The sequence below is a fragment of the Taurulus bubalis genome (assembly GCF_910589615.1).
Source record: "Taurulus bubalis genome assembly, chromosome: 19".
Classification (NCBI taxonomy): domain Eukaryota; kingdom Metazoa; phylum Chordata; class Actinopteri; order Perciformes; family Cottidae; genus Taurulus; species Taurulus bubalis.
In genome coordinates, this window is record NC_136607.1 from 6,333,949 (window position 1) to 6,355,144 (window position 21,196).

A 21,196-nucleotide genomic window follows, 5' to 3' on the forward strand; every position below is an offset into this window, starting at 1 on the left:
CTCATCAAACTTAATGAAATCTACTAATTAAGCAATACACCCTGATTCTTTCCTTTGTTGAGGTGAACTTGCTTTTCTCTTGCTTCTGAGTTGTTTTGTAATGGCATTAACAGTATTACTGTGCTCTCTTCTCATATTTTAGGAAAGCCTGTCTTTTACTTAAGAATTGAAAATTGTGCCTTTTATTTTCTTATACCATTTACATGTGTTAATATTTCCCATGGTTAACACCTGTGCTGGTATTGACCCTTTATGTACAGAACAAGTAAATAAAATTTACGTCTACTTCTTTAAATTTCTCTCTGATCCTCTCTCGGCCGTGCGCATGTTGTCTGTTCACAGATGGGTGGGCGTCACAGGTTGTGTATCTAGAGCACAGGACAGTTGCTCTTGCTCTAATTTTTGACAGTTCCAGTTTTGATTCTGGCTGCGCCCAGGAGAAAGGAAGCAATTAATGAATTTTAATGAAGCGCTAATAAAAGAAACTCCGCTGACCTAGAGATGGGGAATGGAAAACTTTTCAAGGGCAGTATTTCAGATATAATATATGTGTATAAATATAAAAACAATTTTAAGCCAATAGGTCCTAAAATGTTAATCCAATATCTCCAAAAAGTGATCTGTGGATGGTATATGAAATATACAAGTCCTGGCTCATATACTTGACAATTAACATTCCCTTCTTACTTGGACCACTGGAGATGAGCATGCCATTTTGAACTGCATTATAGAAAAAGCGTAGCCTCATTGCCCCGCTGTCGTGCCTTATGCAGATTTTAATAATACTCTATTCCTATCGTACTACAAGGCGTTAGTCATTGCACTCCAGATCAGATGCTTCTGATGATGAACAGGTGACGTGTACGAAACAGCTTTGGCTAAATGTAAGAGGATTCCAACAGTTCAGTGGCTGAGACTTTATTGAAGCATATGTTAGATTATGCAACTGTTCCCAAGTATAGTAGCCATGGTCGTACAAGACGAGGATCCCCAGTAAATGTATAATTACTGTAGAAAGCTACCGGTCCACACTGATACCATTGGCTCTCATGCTATAAAGCATGACTTAAATTGTGTTGTTTTAAACTTTTCCATGGCGAGGGATGCTGTGTATTTAGTTCTCTCCCTGACCTTTCCTGACCTTGTGCTTTGTGTGCATGTGCCAGGTTAAATTATCATTAAAGCCGATGGATGCGCTGCTCCAGACTGCTGGGCGGTGGCTGCAGCGGGGATGACCACCGTGAATCAAACTTATCGGAGCCTGACCTCTCCTCAGGGCACACTGCATGTCGGTTGTGTAGAAATGGATTTGCTGAACGGTCAATGAAAGCCTTCCTGCGGTCCATTACCAGCACCGCACCGCCTGAACTGTGATGGCCGCTGCAGAGCGTCTAGCCCACTGTACATGTTTGCTGTTAAAACATATAAAGAAATGATTTACCGAGGATGATAATTAAGGTTCAGATAAACAAGAAACATAAGGGTATCTGCGGGGTCTTAAGTGGGCTATCAAACATTGATAGATCTATTAAGAGGGGTAAGGTGCTTAAAAAGTATTGAACGCCATTTTCCGAGCTACACCAGAGCTAGCCACAAATAATTCTTCCGACACATTATTTAATGTCATGATTTGACCTGAAATGTGTATTACATAGTATGCTATGCTTTTAATGTCATACTTTTTTCATTTATAACTATAAAGAAATGTATTACATACCATACTATTATACTATGAATGTTTCAACATGCTATACTATAATTTCATACTTCTTTTTTCCCTCCTATTGTATGACCGTTTCCTGATTCATTTTTTTCTGACAAAGCTGACTTTCTTTATCATACTATACTTTTTTGCTTTACTATTTTGTGTATGAATCACTATTATATTATTTTGTGAAATACTACACCACGACATTCTTTAACCGCGTACCATTTCATGAAAATCTGAATGCCATTTTTCTGCAACATACGTCGACATTTATGACATTTATTTTTTTTGGGCGTTCTCTACCAGGGTTCCAGTGAAAGGAAAGGACACGCATGACAATCTATCCATTCCTTCTCACTTACACACTAAACTGTCGAGTTGTACACATGCATTTATCATGCAATTTTAATGACATACTTTACTCTTACATTTTTTATGATTTTTTTGTCACATACTCGTACATGCCCTTAGGTGCTGGAACTACAACTTGTGCATTATCATTGACCCCATCTGTGGTCAATAATGTATTGATAATGAGGTGAGAGGAATCTGGGATGGACTACTTGGCCGTCCCAGACGACTTATCCTGTAATCAGAATGTCACACATCTTTACAACATGGATTTTAATTTAGCATCCTGTAGAAACACAGACCAAAAGCCCGTCTGCTCTAAGTCTGGTGCCATTCACGATTTTGCCTTTCTGTATATATTATTTAGTGATGTTAAAAAAAGAAAGAAGCCTATCACACAAAAACATGTCAGTTGATCTGCTCTAGAAAATGAATTTGCAGTGTCTGCTCCCTGAAGCTGTTTGAATGTCCCAGATATGGCCTCGCTCTTTCTTTCTCGTAAAACATTTACAGCACAGACGCTGCTGCCTTCTGCAGAAGAAACTATGCCAGACTGGGATGCTAATTTCACCCTAACTATCTGTCATAACTTTATCAGGTCAGACAGGCTCCTGGCTATATATATATATATATATATATATATATATATATATATATATATATATATATATATATATATATAGTTGTTTCTTGTTTCTGACAAACTATTAAAGTGACCCCCACATACTCTTGGAAACATATGAAATTATGAAACACTATACACAATGATGATATACTTTTAACATAAACTGCTAGTGGCCTGCCCATAGTCCACCCATAATAACAGCATTCCTTCACGGCTTTATGGGTTTTATCCCCCATCAGTGATGTCACCGTTGCAAAGTTCACCAACAGGAGTAGGAGAAGAGCGGGTACTGGCTCCAGTCCGCTGCGTGGCCGTGGTGGTGAGGGAGGTGGTAGTAGCCGTGTTGTTGAGCGGTGTGTTCGGCCGCGGCGAGGCCGTGAGATGGAGGGTGCACCATGTGCGCCGCATCGCCGCCGTTGGAATGAAGTGGATACCTGGTGTACTCTACAGATCTAGAGAAATGAAGAGTGAAATGGAAGTTTACATTTCATGGATCATCCGTTGGCGTTTAATTTTCCTGTACTGTCCAAGGGTAATTGGATTTGATCTCATCCTTGAAAGGCTATCTTAAATCACCTGTAGGGCTGGTATGGCACGGATGCAGGCACCATCTGTTCTTCGCAGCTGTAGTCGTACTCGTGCAGCTCCAGGGGCTCGGCGTGGAGGCTCTCAGACGGGTCCTGCTCCGCCGCCACGGCTGAAAGGTCAGCCCCCTTCAATGGCTGCCGGGTGGAAACCTGATCCCTCTCTGCCTCCACTGACTGAGAGGTCAAGGGCATCCTCTGCAGGCCTGAGGTGGAAATACATTGTTTAATAAGACTGATGGAGACTTTTAAAGGAATACCTTTTCATACTACTGTGATCTTTAGTGTAGTATGATATCGTAAAAACTTGAAAATAACTGAAAATTCCCCACACTTACTAGGAGGGCTATTGCAAAGAGTGTTTCTGTCCAGTGTGGCTCTTTTGGGAGGAGGGCTTCTTTTTGAACGACACCTGTAGAAAAAAAAATTGATCTTTTAAAGCATTTTTTTTCCACTTTTAAAGCATTTTGATTACATCTTTCACTGTTGTTTATATTGGCCTGAAATTTCATGGTAAAAAACTAATGTCTGTCTTATAGAAACGCAATTTCCCAGTTGTATTTATTCCTACCTTTTGCTGTGGGAATGGGTGCCTCCCTCCCTGAATCCCTTAGCGAAGGGGTTGTGGTCGATTTTCAATTTGGTGATCTGAAAAAAGCAAAAATATATAGTTGTCGAAGTGTTTTTGTTTTGTTTAAATCAAACAGGAACAACCTCACATTGGTGTCGTCTTAATGTTTCGTAAAACCTGCTCATACCCTTGGATTTTGGTAAGCGGTCACTGCAGTGAAGGTGGTCTCTGGGAAGGAGACGGTCTGGAACGGGGCCCAGCAGATAGTGTAGGGACTGTCGGCCTGGGTGACATGAAACCTGGGGTAGTAGCGATGCATGGAGTGGAGGATGATCTGATGGCCGAGAAGATAAGATAAGATAGTCCTTTAATAGTCCCGCAGTGGGGAAGTTGCAGGATTACAGCAGCTGTGCAAACAAGATAAACCAAGTAATATAAATAAACAGTAAAACTGTAATACAAACAGTAAAGAAGAATACAGTAGTAATATTAAATATACTGACGGAATTTAAAAAAAGTATATAAAAGTATTTAAATGTATTATATATTGCACCAGATGAATGTAATTAAAGTGGCCAAAAGCTCAGCTTGTTATGCAGCCTGACAGCAGCGGGAAGGAAGGACTTTCGGAGATACAAATGTAAGTGAAAACTACACATGCATTAGTATTATCATTTAGACTCCGGGTGTAAGATGGTGTCTTACATGGCCGTGTTGGTCCAATGTGTTGTTAGTGAGCTTCATCCTGAGAAAAGACAACGGCTGCTTCATCCAGTGACTTCCTGGAGCCGGGGAGTCCGGGTGCATGTATGTCCGACACGGGGGCTGGGGCTCTGCCTTCCCCGCGACCTCCCACTGCTCCTTTTTCCACTACAAAGAAACGGGGGAGAGAGGGAGGGATGCAAAGTTATCAAGTGTTGGACCCTAGGCCATGTCTGATTAATCAGAAGCATGAAATACCCTTTTTTCCCCTGGTGCAATGCAAGAGAGAGCTGGTGCATAAGGGAGTTCTATCTTTCTGGTCAAGTATGCCATGTATATATATATATTTATTTTTAAGTAAAATCTTAAACTACCACTCATTCACCACCAGCCAAAAAAACAAATGCTCTTCTACAGTACTTTCCCTTTATTATGTCCCTCTTTGTTTCAAGTGTGTGCTAAAGGCAATATCAAGGACCAAATGGGCCACAGCAGTTGGTGTAAGAGCCGTTGAGAGTATGAATGGCTGACTGCTACTCATTCAGCGATCGTGAATAAGGAGGGATGCTAATTGATTGGGCCTCCAGCCGAGACTGCACAAACAGGAAGCAATGAAAGGCTTTGAAATGCAGCGGTGACCGGCTCAGAGTGGGCAGGCCCGTGTCTGGCTGCAGACTGCAGCGTTTTGCATACTGCAATCTGCTGGTTTCAACCCCCAAATGATGTCAACAACAGTGCATACAGTATGCAATGAGCGCTATCTATGCATTTACCTTGTATTTGAAGCTGTCTGCAGGAACCATGTCCATCATGATAACGTAATTAACGAAAGGCTGGAGCCCAGATAGGCCGATGCTGCAGTGTGGAAACATCCTCCTGAAACAAACGCACAAAGCCACGTGTGAGCGAGGTCATTTCTTGTAGGTTCCGGACTGTGTGATACATGACACAAAGCACGGTTGGTGTTTTCAGAAAGCAGCATCCAGCATTGTTACCTTCCGTGTTTTGTTATAATCATCTCTGTCCCAATGTTGTGAAAGGACTTCCAGAGATCATCGTTCTCCAGGGTCATCCTCATGCAGCCCTGCTGGTATGAGTCAGCTGCTGGAGGCGACGGGGGTATGCTCAGATGAGACTTTGAGTCTGTGGGGGGAAATGCCCATGAGGAGAGTTCTGCAAAAGCAGATGTATGTATAGCACTTAAAAAAAAAAGAAAAGTTCATAGGAATTGCAGAATCTGCTTTATTGGCCATGTGTGTGTACACATACATGGAATTTGACTCCGGTTACACGTTGCTCTCGTCGTACATATTATATACAATAAACAAGATAAATATTTAAAAAAAACATCAAATCAGTAAAAATATGTTCCCACAAAGCATGAAGAACTTGATACATCGTATCATAGGTCAGGGTAGTTGTTCACACCCTATTGTAATGATACATTTCTCTTCAAATCAGTATAAAAAATGTGTTGAAAGTAAAGTAAATTGTCAAAAAGAGACGAGTATTTATTAATTTGCTTGTGGCTGGCAAAAGGACTCTCACCAGGAAATGGTTATCACAAGAGAGTCCCACTCTGAATACATGGATGGACATTACAATGGACATTTACAACATGGAGAAGATAACCGCATCTGTCAACCACAAACTGGAACAAAATTTAGGATATTGGAAAAAATGGGTTCAATACTTGGCACCCCATGGACCTGATTTTGTTTTCATGGATTAATGAATGAGAATGAGAACAGATTGCTCCTTAGTTATACATTGTTTTTTTGTTCTTTGTTTCATTCTATTTCTTTCTGTTGATTGTTCTGTTTTTCAAAAATTTAAAAAAGTAAATAAAAAAACAAACAAAGTAAAGTAAATTAAAGAACTATGTGATACTTCATGGCCAAAAGCATCTTGCCTTTGAGAACAAATCATTGCACAAACAGCACAGTTAGACATAATGAGTTGAAGCTTACCAGAGACGTGTTCCATGTTACTTTGTCCGCCTGCTATCAACACCAACGCAGTCCTGAGACAAAGCTCTGCTCTCAGATGGGTCTCTACCCTGACTATAAAGTCTGAGCTTTGAACTTGATTGGTCATCGCACAAAAGGGTGGGGTCTGAGCAGCCAGGAGGGAGTGTAGGCCGAGGAGAACCAGGTGAGACTGTTACCTGGCGCGCTTCAACTGTCCTCGTGTGGCGCTGTGAGCAGACAGAAGCAGCCATGAAAGAGACGCTCCGATTAGATGAGATATGCAAAACATATTCCATAAAACTTCCAATGAAATCATACATGTACAACACCAAAGTGTGTTCATTATTGATGTGCTCTCTGTTTGTCCTGGTTGTTGTTGACAGACTTTTAGGGGTTTAAAAAAATCAATCTTAACAAAGGGTTCTGTGATTTTGTAGAAACCACCCAAAGAGAGTAATTTACCTGGGACTTTGATTCTGGCGATCCAGCACTCAACTCTACTGTGTGTGTGTGTGCGTTTGTGTGTGTGTGTAGGCCTGAAAATGCATAAAAGATTCTCTCCTCCAGTCCAAGCTGAGCAGCAGTGAGCAGCATGTCCGAGTGCTCTGGGGGATGGAGCAGCAGACAGGTTCCTTCCTGGCAGCTCTGGTTGTGTATTGAGAACACATCATGAGATTACGGAGGTGATTGGAGTTGCAGCGTAACCTCGACAATGCTGCTAATCCTACGGGGCCATTTGGGCCCTGGGAGGAGAGCAGCTTTCTGATGGAGCGAGCAGTTAGCGGCCCGTTTACATGGCAGACGATGGGAGGGAGTTTGGGACTTTAGAGGAACCAATATGTAAGGAGTACGGAGCAATTTGTTTAATTCTACATGCATTTCATCGAGGAAAATGTCTTTCCAAACATACCAAACATGGCAGGCTGTAGAAAATGCTTCACAAAACATCTTAATTTGATGAAACGGGTCAGCCATTCACACCTTCTTAGGGGTTTGAGAATTACCATCAGGGTAAACACAATACTGCTTCAATGAAGAGTTGGAACAAGCAAATACAGAATTCTCCCTACAGATTCTCCCTGACAGACAGAGTGGGGGTTTGCAACCTTAAAGCTAACAGGAAAAAGGAAAAACACAACTAGCTAAGGGGTTAAAAGCTTCCCATTCTGAAGACACATTAAAGCATCTGCAAACTTATTACAATAAATACAAAATATAGCATCAGATGAATTGTTCTGAGTATTCACCAAATTACAGGCAGCATACATCAAAATGAGTCCCTCTGTGGTCAGATATTGAAATTAGTTTGACCTTTATGCCGCATCATCACCCTTTAAGATGAGCTCAGATTTGGGAAGAGATCCACATGAGCCTTGCCTTGCTCTTGCCTACGCTACCCCACAATGATGAAGATGATGAAGATGAAGGAAAACTAAATGCATTTGAATCCTCTCAGCCTCAGAATGACCACACAATTCAAGCAGATGAATGGTGTGCAATTTTATTCTCATTCTTTATTTAGCTTTTAGGTGGGTTTCCTGAGCGTTTTCTAGGTGCAACCAATAGTAACTATTTTCAGTTTTTGGGGTCAGATTAGATGGTGAGGGTATTGCATATGGGGAAAGTTGTTGGCGGAGGATGCACTGTACAGTATTACGGTATTATTTAGCTGATCCATCTCTGCTGGTTTCACAGCACATGTAGTTCGAGCCTCTGTGAGAGCTTCCAGCTGTATGCGTGTTGAAACACTTCTCCTCCATTTAAATCAACTTCAGGCTTAAAGATGGAATTCAGTCTGTTCGGGCCTGCGGCGTGTGTCACCTCTGCAAATATACAAAGTCAAGTTCGTGTGGAAGAAGATATCACCAACATCTGCCTCTGCTAATGGTATTTCAGCATGATTGGGCAGTGCTATAATGGGAATGCAAATGAAGTTCTGTCAACGTTTGCCTTGGATTTTGGGGTAAATTGCTTCACGGTTTTATCCGGTGACTTGCAGGGAATCCGATAGGAGAGTGAATTGCAGATCTCCAGATATCAAATGTTGTGTTAGACGTCAGTAGTATTTCTCCTGCATTACATTTGTTTAGTGTCGTGTTTTTGTAATGCATCCGATCTGCTGCAGATAAAAAAAACTACACAGGAATTGTTGCGGCTTCGACAGTTTCGCAAAGTTAACCCAAGCTGCAGCTGGAAGATGCCGTGCATAACCCCGGTGGTGGCAGTTTGGGGACGTGTGATCTGTTCACCGCTTCGGATGAAGTGGCTGAGTGGGTGGGATGAATAATCTGAGGTTTTACCCAAGCAAGTCGTGTCGAATACAGAGAAAGGGAGGTGGGTTTTTGTGTGGGGGCCAATTCAAAAGGTATTTATTCCATCAAAAACAACCTCCTGCAGCATTTAACACGTAGTATCCAGAACCGCAGTGTTAGTGGAGGATACTACACGTATAACGGATCTTAATCGTGAAGCTGCGTTGTACAGGTAAAGCAAAGTTGTAGCAACGCTTTAATATAATAAGGATCCTTAGAATGCAGGCTAGGATTAACTAGCCTTTACTGTATTTGAATAATATAGTAACATACATGTATGACGTTGGAATATTAACCATTGTACCACAACTACAGAGATAAGAAGTAATGTTAAGAAGCCACAAACAAGTTTCAATAAAGCTCATATTTGTCAATACTGCCACCTGCTGGATATTTGTTTAAAAACTTTAAATTTGCTTTAAATTAACGATCCATTCACTCACAATTGTTTTAGTATACATATATTTACCTTGTGTTGTTGTCTTGTACAAAAGCGATGAACGTTCCCTTGTAGTTAATAATACCCACAATGCAAATCAGCCTTTACCCTCGATTTGTCCATCAACGGGGCCGAAAGGTTAAATTCCATCTTGACAGCTAAATACCGTCCTTTACTCAGGATGCTTAAATGTACTACGTGTAATTATTCATTCATATTTTTATTCACTCAGGATGTATGAGAAATAAATATGTTCGAGCAAATGAACACAATGTTTAAGCATGTTATATACATTTATACAACAAACACGCACACACACATACACACATTTATTTTCATGAAGGTGGAAAAATTTGACTATTCTCACTTTTGTCGGACAATATGATGTTTTGGGTTTACCAAGAATGACTTGAGGCTAAAGTTCATGTTAATACACATACATTTGCAGACAAATATACAATATTTAGTTCAATATTAAACTTTGAGGAAATCTTTTGTGATGTACGATGTAAACCACTATACTCTAAGGTGTCGTACCCCTTGTACTTTGCGTTATGCATTAAAAATATAAATATTCCTGAAACCTGATACATGGACGACTTAACAGGGAGGGGAATACATATAGTGTAAGCGTTGTAAAGAGACTTCCTAATGCTCAAAGATTTCATGCAAAGGGGATAACAAGATTTAGTGTGAAAAGCGTGTTAAATCGAGGAAAATGGAAAAAGAATTGATGGAAAGAGAGAAGCTAACGAAACAATTAAACGGAGAAATTAGAGGACGACGCAAGGAGGCAAGCCGAGAAAAAGAGAAGGGCGAGAGAAAATGAAGGCAGAGGAAAAAGGGATGAAAGATGAGGAAGGAGCCCCAGAGAGAGTGCAAAAGAAGAAGAAACCCCACAGAGACTAGAAGGGGGCAGCTCAAGATAAAAAGGTAGACGGAATTTGAAAGGACATTTCTTCATTTGGGAAAAAGAAAATAAGAAATGTGGAGAGGTCCACAAGGTAGAGTTTAGAGCAGATACGCCTGCTACAAAAGTTCCAACATAGAATAAATAAAACTTCCACAGTTCAAACACTCAAGTGCCTGCACATCAAAGAAAAAACTGACAGAGGGTCTGAAGAAGACCTGGGGGAGCAGACGTTAGTCAAAGTCCCTGAACAGAAGCCCAGACTTATTTAAAGAGACATGAGAGCAGATCAGAGCTCAAACGCCTGCAGATATTTTCAGCTCCAACGCTGCTGCATCAGTTGGCTTGGGGGGAAATGTTAGGGCACTGCTTTAACCCGCTCCAACCCAAGTGGTGTCTGTGTCATACTCATGGATTATTCATCAGACCTCACATACTCTGTGTCCACGTTTACAAAGACCATCATCATGCTGGTTTAACAACGTAATGTCAACATGTTAGATTTTCCCACCAGCAGAGGGCGTCAGAGCGCAGACAAATAGCAGATGTGAAGATAGACATAGAGGATGACTTTTCTGCATATTTGCTACGGTTTTAACAATGAATTTAAAATGCCAGTTTCTACACACATTGCTTTCAATATGAGGTAATAATTACTATAAAGTTAGGCCTGGCTTTGCTTTCCAAAAGTATACTCCTCCCCCTCCTACTACTACTACTACTACGACTGCTACTGCTGCTACTACTACTGCTATTGCTACTACTGCTACCACTACTGCTACTACTGCTACCACTACTGCTACTACTGCTACCACTACTGCTACTACTACTACTACTACTACTACTGCTACTACTACTGCTGCTACTGCTGCCACTACGACTGCTATTGCTACTACTGCTACTACTACTGCTACTACTGCTACTACTACTGCTACTGCTATTGCTACTACTACTGCTACTGCTACTACTATGACTGCTACTACTACTACTACTCCTAGTAATACTACTACTCCTCCTCCTCCTACTTCTACTACTACTACTACTACTACTACTACTACTACTCCTAGTACTACTACTATTCCTCCTCCTCCTCATACTTCTACTACTACTCCTACTACTACTACTACTACTCCTAGTACTACTACTACTCCTCCTTCTCCTCCTACTTCTACTACTCCTACTACTACTACTACTCCTAGTACTACTCCTCCTCCTCCTCCTCCTCCTTCTACTACTACTACTCCTACTCCTACTCCTACTACTACTCCTACTACTACTACTTCTCCTGCTACTACTACTACTACTCCTCCTCCTCCTCCTACTACTACTACTCCTACTCCTACTACTACTCCTACTACTACTACTACTCCTCCTACTCCTCCTCCTCCTACTACTACTACTACTACTACTACTACTACTACTACTACTACTACTACTGCTACTACTAGGAAGGTAAACCCAGGACCTTCCTGCTGTGCTTTTATTTTCCATTATCAGTAATGGTCATGAAGAATATAGTTCAGACGTGTTTAGAAAACAGTGCAGAGCTGTTTGTCACCACCGGTTGCACGTCTGAATCAAACCATCCCAAGAGTATTGCAGGAGATTGCTCTGGCGGTGAGTATTTCAGCGTCATTGGGGTTCATCTCAGATTGATTGATTGGCTCTGCCCGGCCTGTGCCAGTGATAATGGGTGCGAAAGGCCTTTAGGTGTCATTTCCGGTTCAAGGAAAGGGATCCATGCCTGGCAAAGTATCTCATATATTTACATAAATCTACATATTGTACCATGACGAAACCCCCTCATGTCTGACTCATAACTCAGGAGGATGGGTCACTTTAACCCCCTCATAACTTGCGCTTGCTGCAGATGGTGTGAAATGGTGGTTTCATAACTCCGTGAGTATTCCATGTGAACTTATGCTTGATCATTAAAAGTAATAAAAATGTTTCACCATCCTTTACAACTTCCTGTAGTTGAGCTCTCCAAAAGCAGCTACTCTGGCATTCATGGCTCCCTGCAGCATCCCCCACGGCTCCAACACGGCTCCTCGTCAGGTCCTTAAAGGTCCGTGTTGTGTATTCTGCATCTGTGCAGCTTCAGGGTCCTGCTCGCAGCCCTTTGATGTGTGTCTACGGACAAATCCAAAATGGACCACAACAACAGCTGCTCCTTTCCCCAATGACCACCACCTCCTGGTCCATGGAGGGAGGACTATCCTGAGAGCATACACACACCTGCACTTCTATCATTGTGAGGACACAGATTCACAACATGCATTCCCAAGCCCCTTACCTTACCATCACAACTAAATGCCGAACCCCAACCCGTAATAACGACTAACTCAACCCTGATCCTTAAACGCAGGTCTGCATTCTCAAACAGGCCTTTGAAGACGTGAGGACTGACCACATTGTGTTCACTCTCCAAAAATGTCATCACTTTGACGGTATAACACTCCTGTGGTCCGGACACACACGCACACGCACACGCACACACACACGCACACACACATACAGAGATTACATAATCATATGCATGTGGCCGTGTGGGGTTAGCAGAGCTACCAGCAGTACAAAGAGAGCGGGAGTGTCTCTGATAGAGAGCATGGTTCAGAATTTAGAAATCACTGCACAGCACTAACCTCAAGCTCTCTCTCTCTCTCTCTCTCTTTCTCTCTCCCTCTCTCTCTGTCTCTTTCTCTCTCTCTCCACAAGTCAAACTCATAGACAGTTAATTAGAGTTAATTGATTTGACTTCGCTCTTCTCTGGTAGTAACATCTTGTTATAGGTCTTAATTAGGTTAATTGCCTGTGTCATCATCTCAAGCCAGGGCAGTTACTTTGGCGAGTATATTGTTATCATAACTGATAGAAATGAGGGTCCAAACTATTTTTAAAAAGGCCCACGTTGTAATAAACAGAATTGTCCTTTAACAGACCGTGTTAGCAACAACTGTGAGGACGCCGTTTCCTATCTCCTCTGTGGATTACGTACTTACCGCTAAATTGCTTCTTTATCTTTGCTTCTGTCTCTCTGGAGATGACATTGCTTTTCTATTTCTAAATCTGTTTGTCTTTTTCAGTGTGTGTTTGTTCTCTGGCTGCCACTTCCTCCATTATCAGTGTGCCTGTGTCTAACCCTGTGTCTGTCTATTAAGCCGACACTTCCTGTACACTTGTTCCTCCTCTCACACTTCACAACCCCACTGCAACTTCTCAGCTTTGCGAGCAGCTCCTCAACTCTTGAATATTTTAGTTCTGGAGTGATTGATTGGTTCTGCCGGGCCCATCTGGAGACTCAGTGAGCAGCGAGAGGGCCATGGGGCAACTGTAGGAGAAGCTCTGTGGATGATGACACTCTCTTTGAATATTTAGTGAAACAGTAGTTTTGAAATGAAAGGTTTCTATCGACAATAACATTCCAGTATTACTAAATCAACCACATCTAATTGTTTCGTTAATGGTGTCTTACCAAACAGGAAGTGCCGCTAGAAAGTGACCCATCCTCCTGTATGTTTGCCTGTGGGTGCAGGTGCTCTCCTGGTGGCTGCTGAGACACACCAGTTAATTAATACCACTCGAGTGTGTCAAGAGCATGGAAGGAAAACTGCTGCCTCCGGCAGAAATGATGACTGAGTGACTTTTTCTAACTTTTAAACCTCATTTTATCTGAAAACAAAATTGAGTTTTCTGGGTCTGCAGTATTTAGGTGAGGGTTTGGGTCGAATGAACATCCACACAACAACTGCATAAGCATGCACATACTGGGTTTGTTCCTTTGCATGATTAGCACATTAAGTGTGTGATGTAACTGTAACTAAAGGTGTCAATTTGTGGTGTTCATTGTGATTGTGTGTGTGTGTGTGTGTGTGTGTGTGTGTGTGTGTGTGTGTGTGTGTGTGTCTTAGGGTTCAGTATCAGTTATTTTGATAAATCTTTTACTGTTTAGCGGTTGCAATCCACAAAAAAATTGCACGGCTGACGGTAATGAGCTTAACGAGCAGCGGTGGGCGGTCTGCAGACAGAAACGGCCCCCGGCTTCCCCTTAAAGGCACACGAGCTGCTGACGGACTCTCAGAGAGGCCGAGGTCGTGCCTGCAGACTGAGAAGAAACAAACTACTGAGTGGAGAAAAATACTGCAACCTTGTGCAAACCAAAACAGTAATTTAATCTATCGTTTTTTTTTACATTCAATATTCTCCTTCTGCAATAGAATTGAACATCATTCAAAAATGAAATGTCAGATATTGCAGAAAAGGACAGTGGTGTTTTTGTTGAAGATGCACATAGAACATGTATCACATGAACGTCGAGGCTGACGTCCTCTTTACTTCTCTGATCTGTGAATTATCAGTATCTGAGCGGCTGAATATGTTTTGGATTTGGTGACATTCCTTCCTTCAGAAACGCAGAGGTATACCGGATAATTCTCTGCCAGGGAGCGTGCGGTGTGATTGACATGTTGTGTTTTGCATTCCTGATGAGCAGCAGTGACCATTACAAGAGGAAACATCAGAGAGATGGAGAGCAGCTCCCATTTGGTGCCTACAAGCTGCCGCGTTGCCTTCATCTGTCTTCAATGCCGGCTTCTGTTCAGTGACGCTAATTACAAACACTCACACAACACAACACAGACTACTCAAAATAATCGGCCTTCATAGAAATGAATGTGACCGGCCAATGAAGTCATTCAAATGTTTTTTTAATTTTTCCTAAAAAAATATTTTACATTATAAAACACAGCTTAAAATATACACAGTCCACTCGGTAATGCAATAAGTGCAGAACCCTTCAACTCAAATATATCCGTCTATAGGTAAATATATCTTTACAGCAAGAATAAATCCAGGGACCAAGTTGTGACTTATTCAGCAGGAGCTCGGGGTGATAAATCGTCCAACAGTCCCAAAAAAAAAAGTCTCTATAAACTATGGCCTGATCGAAGCAATGTTAAATAAACAGAAAGATTATTTCATCTGGATTTGATACAAAAGACACAACTAAACCAAGAGCAGGGAATGCTTCTGAGCCAGAGGTGGAAAAGATGAAACCATGGGAATGCGTACGCGAGCAGCAGCTCTGTTACAGTTGAGAAAAAGAAACTGGTGCCGACAGAGTCCATCCACCTACACATCCGTCCATCCTTGAGGCTCTCGCAGTAATCCGTTTGCAGATTGAATGTTCGTGGTGCACACAGCAAAGTAAATCAACATTACTTTCATAACTTCCAATTCAAGTGTCCCCAATACACCCTAACTTTGTTTTAAACTATTTTCAAAAGGAGTAAATTAATCGCAATGAGTTCCGTGGATCATCCAGAGTAACGCTGAAACGTCTTGACTTTTTCCAAATGTAATTTTACAGTGTTGAACTGCACAAATAAACTCCTTTCACCTCCACTGTATTGAGGTGTCGGTAGAAACTATGACATAATAATCAAACCACCTACACGGCTCGTTACGACTAAGAGGTGTGTGGAAATAGGTTTTGGGGTAATTTTCAAAATTCAAGATTAACTTTATTATTATTCATACTATTCACAGGGCAAGTGCACAGCAGAATGAAATAATAGCGTCATAAAAAAGTGCTAGTTTTGAACTCATTTTGGTGAACCGTACCTTGTAATAAAGCATCTGCTGTAATTTCAAAAAATAGGCAACAGTGTGTGTGTGTGTGTGTGTGTGTGTGTGTGTGTTCAATGTTCACCTTTGCGCCTGCCTAAATCCAAGAATACCATTATCCTATCTGTATACGAGGCATTGCAGCTGTAAATCTGCTGCACATGAAGACCAATAATTACGCTTAGTGCATTTGGAATACATTTCTATAACTCCTTCCACATATGAGGCAGTTTGACGATTCAAGAAAACACTTTGTAAAGCATGTGTGGGTTGATGCCTATTCGGATGACTACTTAAGCTGGCAGTGCCCACCAAATGACCTGTAAAATAAATACCAAAAGGATACCAAAGATACTGTAAGAAGAGGTTTCCACTGAGCTGGCTGCTGGCCCTTGCCCATCAGCTCAGGAGCTTTGTCCCATGCTTTGGCATCATAGCAGCTCTGAGCGGAGGGCCAGCGAGAGCGTCCAGAGAGGCGGCAGCAGCCACAGGGCCGACGGGGAGGGCCGCGCTCCTAAAGGCGAGGCGGAGTCGGAGGTGCAGGAGCACACCTCGTACCCGTTCTCCGCGTGGTCCGGCTGGTGGCGCACGTTGACTCTCGTCTCCGTGCTTTTGGGTTCTGTGTCCGGAGAGTCCGACTGCATCTCGGTGCACAGGAGCCAGTCTTTAGCGATGAGGCGCGGGTATTCGGCCTCCGCCTCCATGTCGCTGCTCGGCACTCGCCAGTAGTCCTTCCCCTTGAAGAAATAGGATGAGCCTTCAGAGGGAGAGAGAGAGAGAGAGAGAGAGGACAGAGGGCAGAAGGGTTGGTTTGAGAACGGAATACAAGTGATACAGGTGATTTATTATCACACACGGTGCAGAAGTGTTTTTTATGGAGACTACACCTCAAGCAGAAGACAAAGTGTTGGGATCTGGCAGAAGCGTGCTTGCTTATTAGCAAGTATGAAAACTAAATAACTGATATCAATACAAGTATTAATATCAATAGGATTATTAGCATATATTAACAATAACAGGGCACCACCCTTGGATAAGAGACCAATAACCAAACTGTAGATAAAGTCTCAAAATTGGTGTTCACTCAAAAATATCAATAGTCAAAGTGCTATTCCACATGTATAGCCTTGGTGACATCATGGCCGTGTCACAGGGACGTCCTGTGGCCTCAACCAATCAGGCGCCAGTGTTTGGTTTGACCCAAATCTCACACGGAGGTGAGATTTTGACGCCTGATGGGGATTGATGTGGTTAAACCACTTTACGCTTTTGAAGAGGGAGGCCTCTTTTGTTTCAGCCACATGGTAAAGTCCCAACAACATAACACATCAAAGGCCTTGACATCATGAATCAGTGATCCAGGATGCATAGCGTGTATCTCAACAGCTTCACACTGTTGTTAACACACCACATGGTTCCCCTGATCAAGACAGAGCGGGACTCATTTCTAACAGGATGGGATTACAAAAGATGGAAACAGAAAAGCGTTTAATCACCCAACAAAGAGACACACTTAATAAAATAAAACAAATAAAATAGAGCTCTTAGGGTATTGACACAAGAATTAATCTTAAAAACTAAAACCAACAACCTGACAAGCAGTTGATGTGCTTTCTGTGCAGAAGGTACTGTAGGCTCCGTTACCTCCAGATGAAGACATCATTGTTACCACTCACCATGTGTTGTCACAAGCTTTTATTATTTGGTTGCAGTTAGGTATTGTGGAACGGTGGCCATCCAACTTTAATTAAGGTGGCAGATGCATCCTGTATACTTGGATGCTGTAAGCAATAACTTTGCTGGTCCAAATAATAATTAAAACTGGCTACACACATGAAAAAAGAGTTAATGTCATTTTGTGGGTTCTTTGTCGCTGCGCAGAAAACAGCAACCCTGGGCGGACATTCTCGACAGCATAATTGCACTGTGCCAGTTGATCGTTAAGGACACGCCCCCTTACTGTGCCTGTCCTTTCACATAAGATAATTATTGTTTTCAAAATATCAAATGAAAATACTATTTCATCGGAACAAAGCATCCAAAAGGATTCATGAAAAACGGGTTCATTTTGCCGCATGCTCCTTTTGCGATAGTACCATTTCAAATGTAATATCTGATTTGAATATAAAAATATGACTGCATGGATTATTTGTACATTTGCAATATATACATTTTTAATATGGGACAAAGAAAAAACTGTTTTCTAAATTTGCCTGAACTCTGAGAACCAATTTGTTATCAGCAAGGCCATCACCTCCAACAAGGCTGTTGACAAAGACAAACAAGGGGAGAGAAGTAAACAGGTGATAGTATCATGGCTTATCCAATCTCTCAACTGGTGATTGAAATAAATACGCGACCAGAGATAAACAAGTGAAGGAGTTTGAGCAAAGTGAACAATGTTCCCCAGTTGCTGATGACCTTGGGAGCTCAGCCTTTCAGCCAACACAGTGGCAGAGCGCATTTCTGACCTGTCATGTAACATATATGATCAACTGCGGGAGAGAAAGCCAAACATTTCCGTGCATACACAGTCAGTCTTGATGAGAGCACAGACATCACTGACACTGCGCAGCTCGCAATGTATGTCCGCGGTGGTGACGACAGTTTTGAAGTGATGGAGGAGTTGCTGACAGTGATTCCAATGAATGTCCAGACCACCTGAGCGGTGCAACCTGAGATATTCTGCCAGCTGTGGGAGGCCATTGTGGATGCCGGTTTAACATGGAAGAGGTTTGCTGGAATAACAACCGACGGAGCACCATCAATGGCAGGGAGGAAAAATGGACTGGTGGCAAAACTGGAAGAGGAGGGTGTGGAGGAGGCCATTGCTCTGCATCATCCATCAGCAGGCCCTTTGCAGCAAATGCCTGAAGTTTGACAATGTGATGTCTGTCGTTGTGAAATGCATCAACCATATCAAATCCAGGGAATTAAAGCACCGGCAGTTCCGCGCCTTTTTGGAGTAAATAGAGTCAGCATGTGAGGATGTGCTCTACTTCACCGAGGTATGTTGGCTCAGCAGGGGAAAATCCTTGAAGAGGTTTTTTGACTTGGGAGCAGAAGTGAAAGCCTTCATGGAGAAGGATGGGATGGATATCCCTGTGCTAAGTGATCCCAAATGGCTCATGGACTTAGCTTTTCTTGTTGACATCACACAGGAGCTCAATGTACTGAACAAGAAGTTCCAAGGCCAAGGGCAGCTTGTCAGTGCTGCCTATGACAACGTCAGAGCATTCTCCATAAAACTTGTGTTATGGAAAGCCCAGCTCTCTCAGACAAACCTCTGCCATTTCCCAACATGCAAGGCATTTTTGCCATTGTAAAGCTACAGGAGGAATTTGAACACAGGTTTGCAGACTTCAAGACACACAGAGACACTTTTCACATTCTTGATGTTCAAGTGGACCATGTGCCTTTTTGGGAGCACATATCTGTGTGAAATGCTCTTCTCCACCATTAACTTTAATAAGTCAAATACAGGTCCAAACTTGCTGATTAGCATCTTCAAGGCATACTGAGTCTCAACTGCTTCCTCCCTCAAGCCAAATGTGGCTCAGCTGTTTGAGAGGAAGCGCTGCCAGGTCTCTGGCAGCAGCAAGGAGTAGACAAGAGGAGCCTATGTTCTTCAGAACCGTTCATGTTCTTCAGAACCGTTCATGTTCTTCAGAACCCGTTCATGTTCTGAACTGTTATTAATAAAGATTGAGAAGATTGGATCAGTTGTACTTTTTTGTGGAATACTTGATGCCTCACCCAGACTCTACCTCCAGCGGTAGGTCAGTTGAGTTTGAGAGCCCAGCGTTAGAGCATCATTTTCGTGTTAAATAAAATTAATAATGCACATTTGATCTTGGAGCAATGTACTGGCAGGCAAAATTGAGAACTCCTTTATGTTTCTTTATCCATGCTTTGCTCTTGATGCCAAACAGCTGGCAGAAATAATCTCTGATCTTCCAAATAAAGGCTAAAGATGTTTTCTTCTGGATAGTTCTGCATCTGAGGGCACAAAACGTTACATCTAGTCTGACCTTCGTGTTTAAGAAAACCTAGGAGCTGAACCCTGAAAAAGCCTTAATTTCTGGTGAGGGCAATGATGCCTTTTTGTTGTTCATCATGGCTATGAGTAATAATAAAAATATATAAAATGTCAAGGTTTTTAGTAAAAGTCTTTAGTAGGAAAGTCCATTTTCTGTCCATAAACACAATATATATTCAACCTAAGCTGCAGCCTGTTGGAATTAAAAACAAGGTATGCTCTACATTGCACAGACAACCTCATCATACCTCTAACCTTCTGAGGACTAATTTCTCTCAGTCCTACCTTCACCATAAAACCAGTTCCAAAATAGCTCCGAGGCCCTTTGCAATGAGGATTTATTAAAGCCTCACTTTCCAAAAATGTCCTCATCCACCAAGTCTAGAGCTGAACTTTATCCTCCCGAAGACATGAGCACAAGAATAATCACACTCACAAAGTCACTCTCCTTATCCATCTATCACTATTATTGAAAGTCCAATCCCATAAGGCTGAATGCCACTTTGCCAACATTCTTCTTTCTTTTCCCCCAAAGACTAAAAGTCCCAGCTGTACAAAGCGGTGAACACATCTGAAAGCTCAGCCATCACTTGATAATAACACCTGAACAGCTTCAGAATACAGTTTTCCTTCAGATTCTTTGACTGAGGAAGATCAATGGCTGAACAAACTGTGGGCTCTTTGGACCTCACGGTGTTTTTCATCATTGTACAAAAAGGAAAGTTCTATCCATTCAAGACTGAAACATCAAAAATGAAGAATAAGGCAGGTGTTACTGTACATCTTCTTGTCAAGAAATCACATAAAAAGATCACACACCAGAACCCTGAAACCAGAGCATAGAACCCTGAGATCCGAGCATAGAACCTTGAGGTCAGAGCACAGTTCCAACTGGGACTAGTGTGTTGTGTGCAACAAGTAGCTTTTGGCTACAAAGTTGCCCACGATTAAAATGTTTGATTCCAAAATCATTACATGAAAAACGTCTTGACATAATGGGAACAGCGGTTGTAACTTTGACTTTACTAATGAGACGCTACTAAAATGATGGGTGCTGACTGGTTTATTTGAACTTCCTCTACATATTAAGGATAATATTCATGCTTTCACCATGACTAAATGGCACAACTATTCCTGGTGGCCATGGTGGTGCCAGCAGCTATGGTTGTTATCCCCATTACTATTTTGGTAACGAGGTGTCACCGTATCTCCTCTCTCCTTCTTGCTGCCACATCACTCTCTTCTTGCCTGTGTTTTCTCTCTATGCATCCTGAGCTGGTGAAACAAACAGAGCAGGCTTTGATGTGGCTCCAGTTTCCATGCCCCATGGTCTGTCTATGTGCGTTTGTGCGTGTCAGTT

General features: G+C 42.1%; 2 protein-coding genes across 2 annotated transcripts in view; both read right to left on the reverse strand.

Annotated features, from left to right (window-relative positions):
• Positions 1-2,943: 2,943 nt before the first annotated feature.
• Positions 2,944-6,527, reverse strand: LOC306751338 (T-box-containing protein TBX6L-like; the record flags this gene model as incomplete). Its single annotated transcript, XM_079234903.1, has 9 exons — positions 2,944-3,118; positions 3,261-3,474; positions 3,607-3,680; positions 3,840-3,916; positions 4,027-4,173; positions 4,545-4,709; positions 5,315-5,417; positions 5,537-5,684; positions 6,512-6,527. 9 exons carry the CDS (start codon positions 6,525-6,527, stop codon positions 2,944-2,946), a joined length of 1,119 nt encoding a protein of 372 aa, XP_079091029.1.
• A 9,701-nt stretch (positions 6,528-16,228) lies between these two features.
• Positions 16,229-21,196, reverse strand: part of LOC306751740 (matrix metalloproteinase-17-like) — a gene marked incomplete at both ends in the record, with an annotated part of 57,323 nt that continues 52,355 nt past the window's right edge. The window contains one exon of the mRNA XM_079235368.1: positions 16,229-16,554. Within this exon, the coding sequence (XP_079091494.1) occupies positions 16,229-16,554 (326 nt within the window). The remainder of the gene's footprint in view (positions 16,555-21,196) is intronic.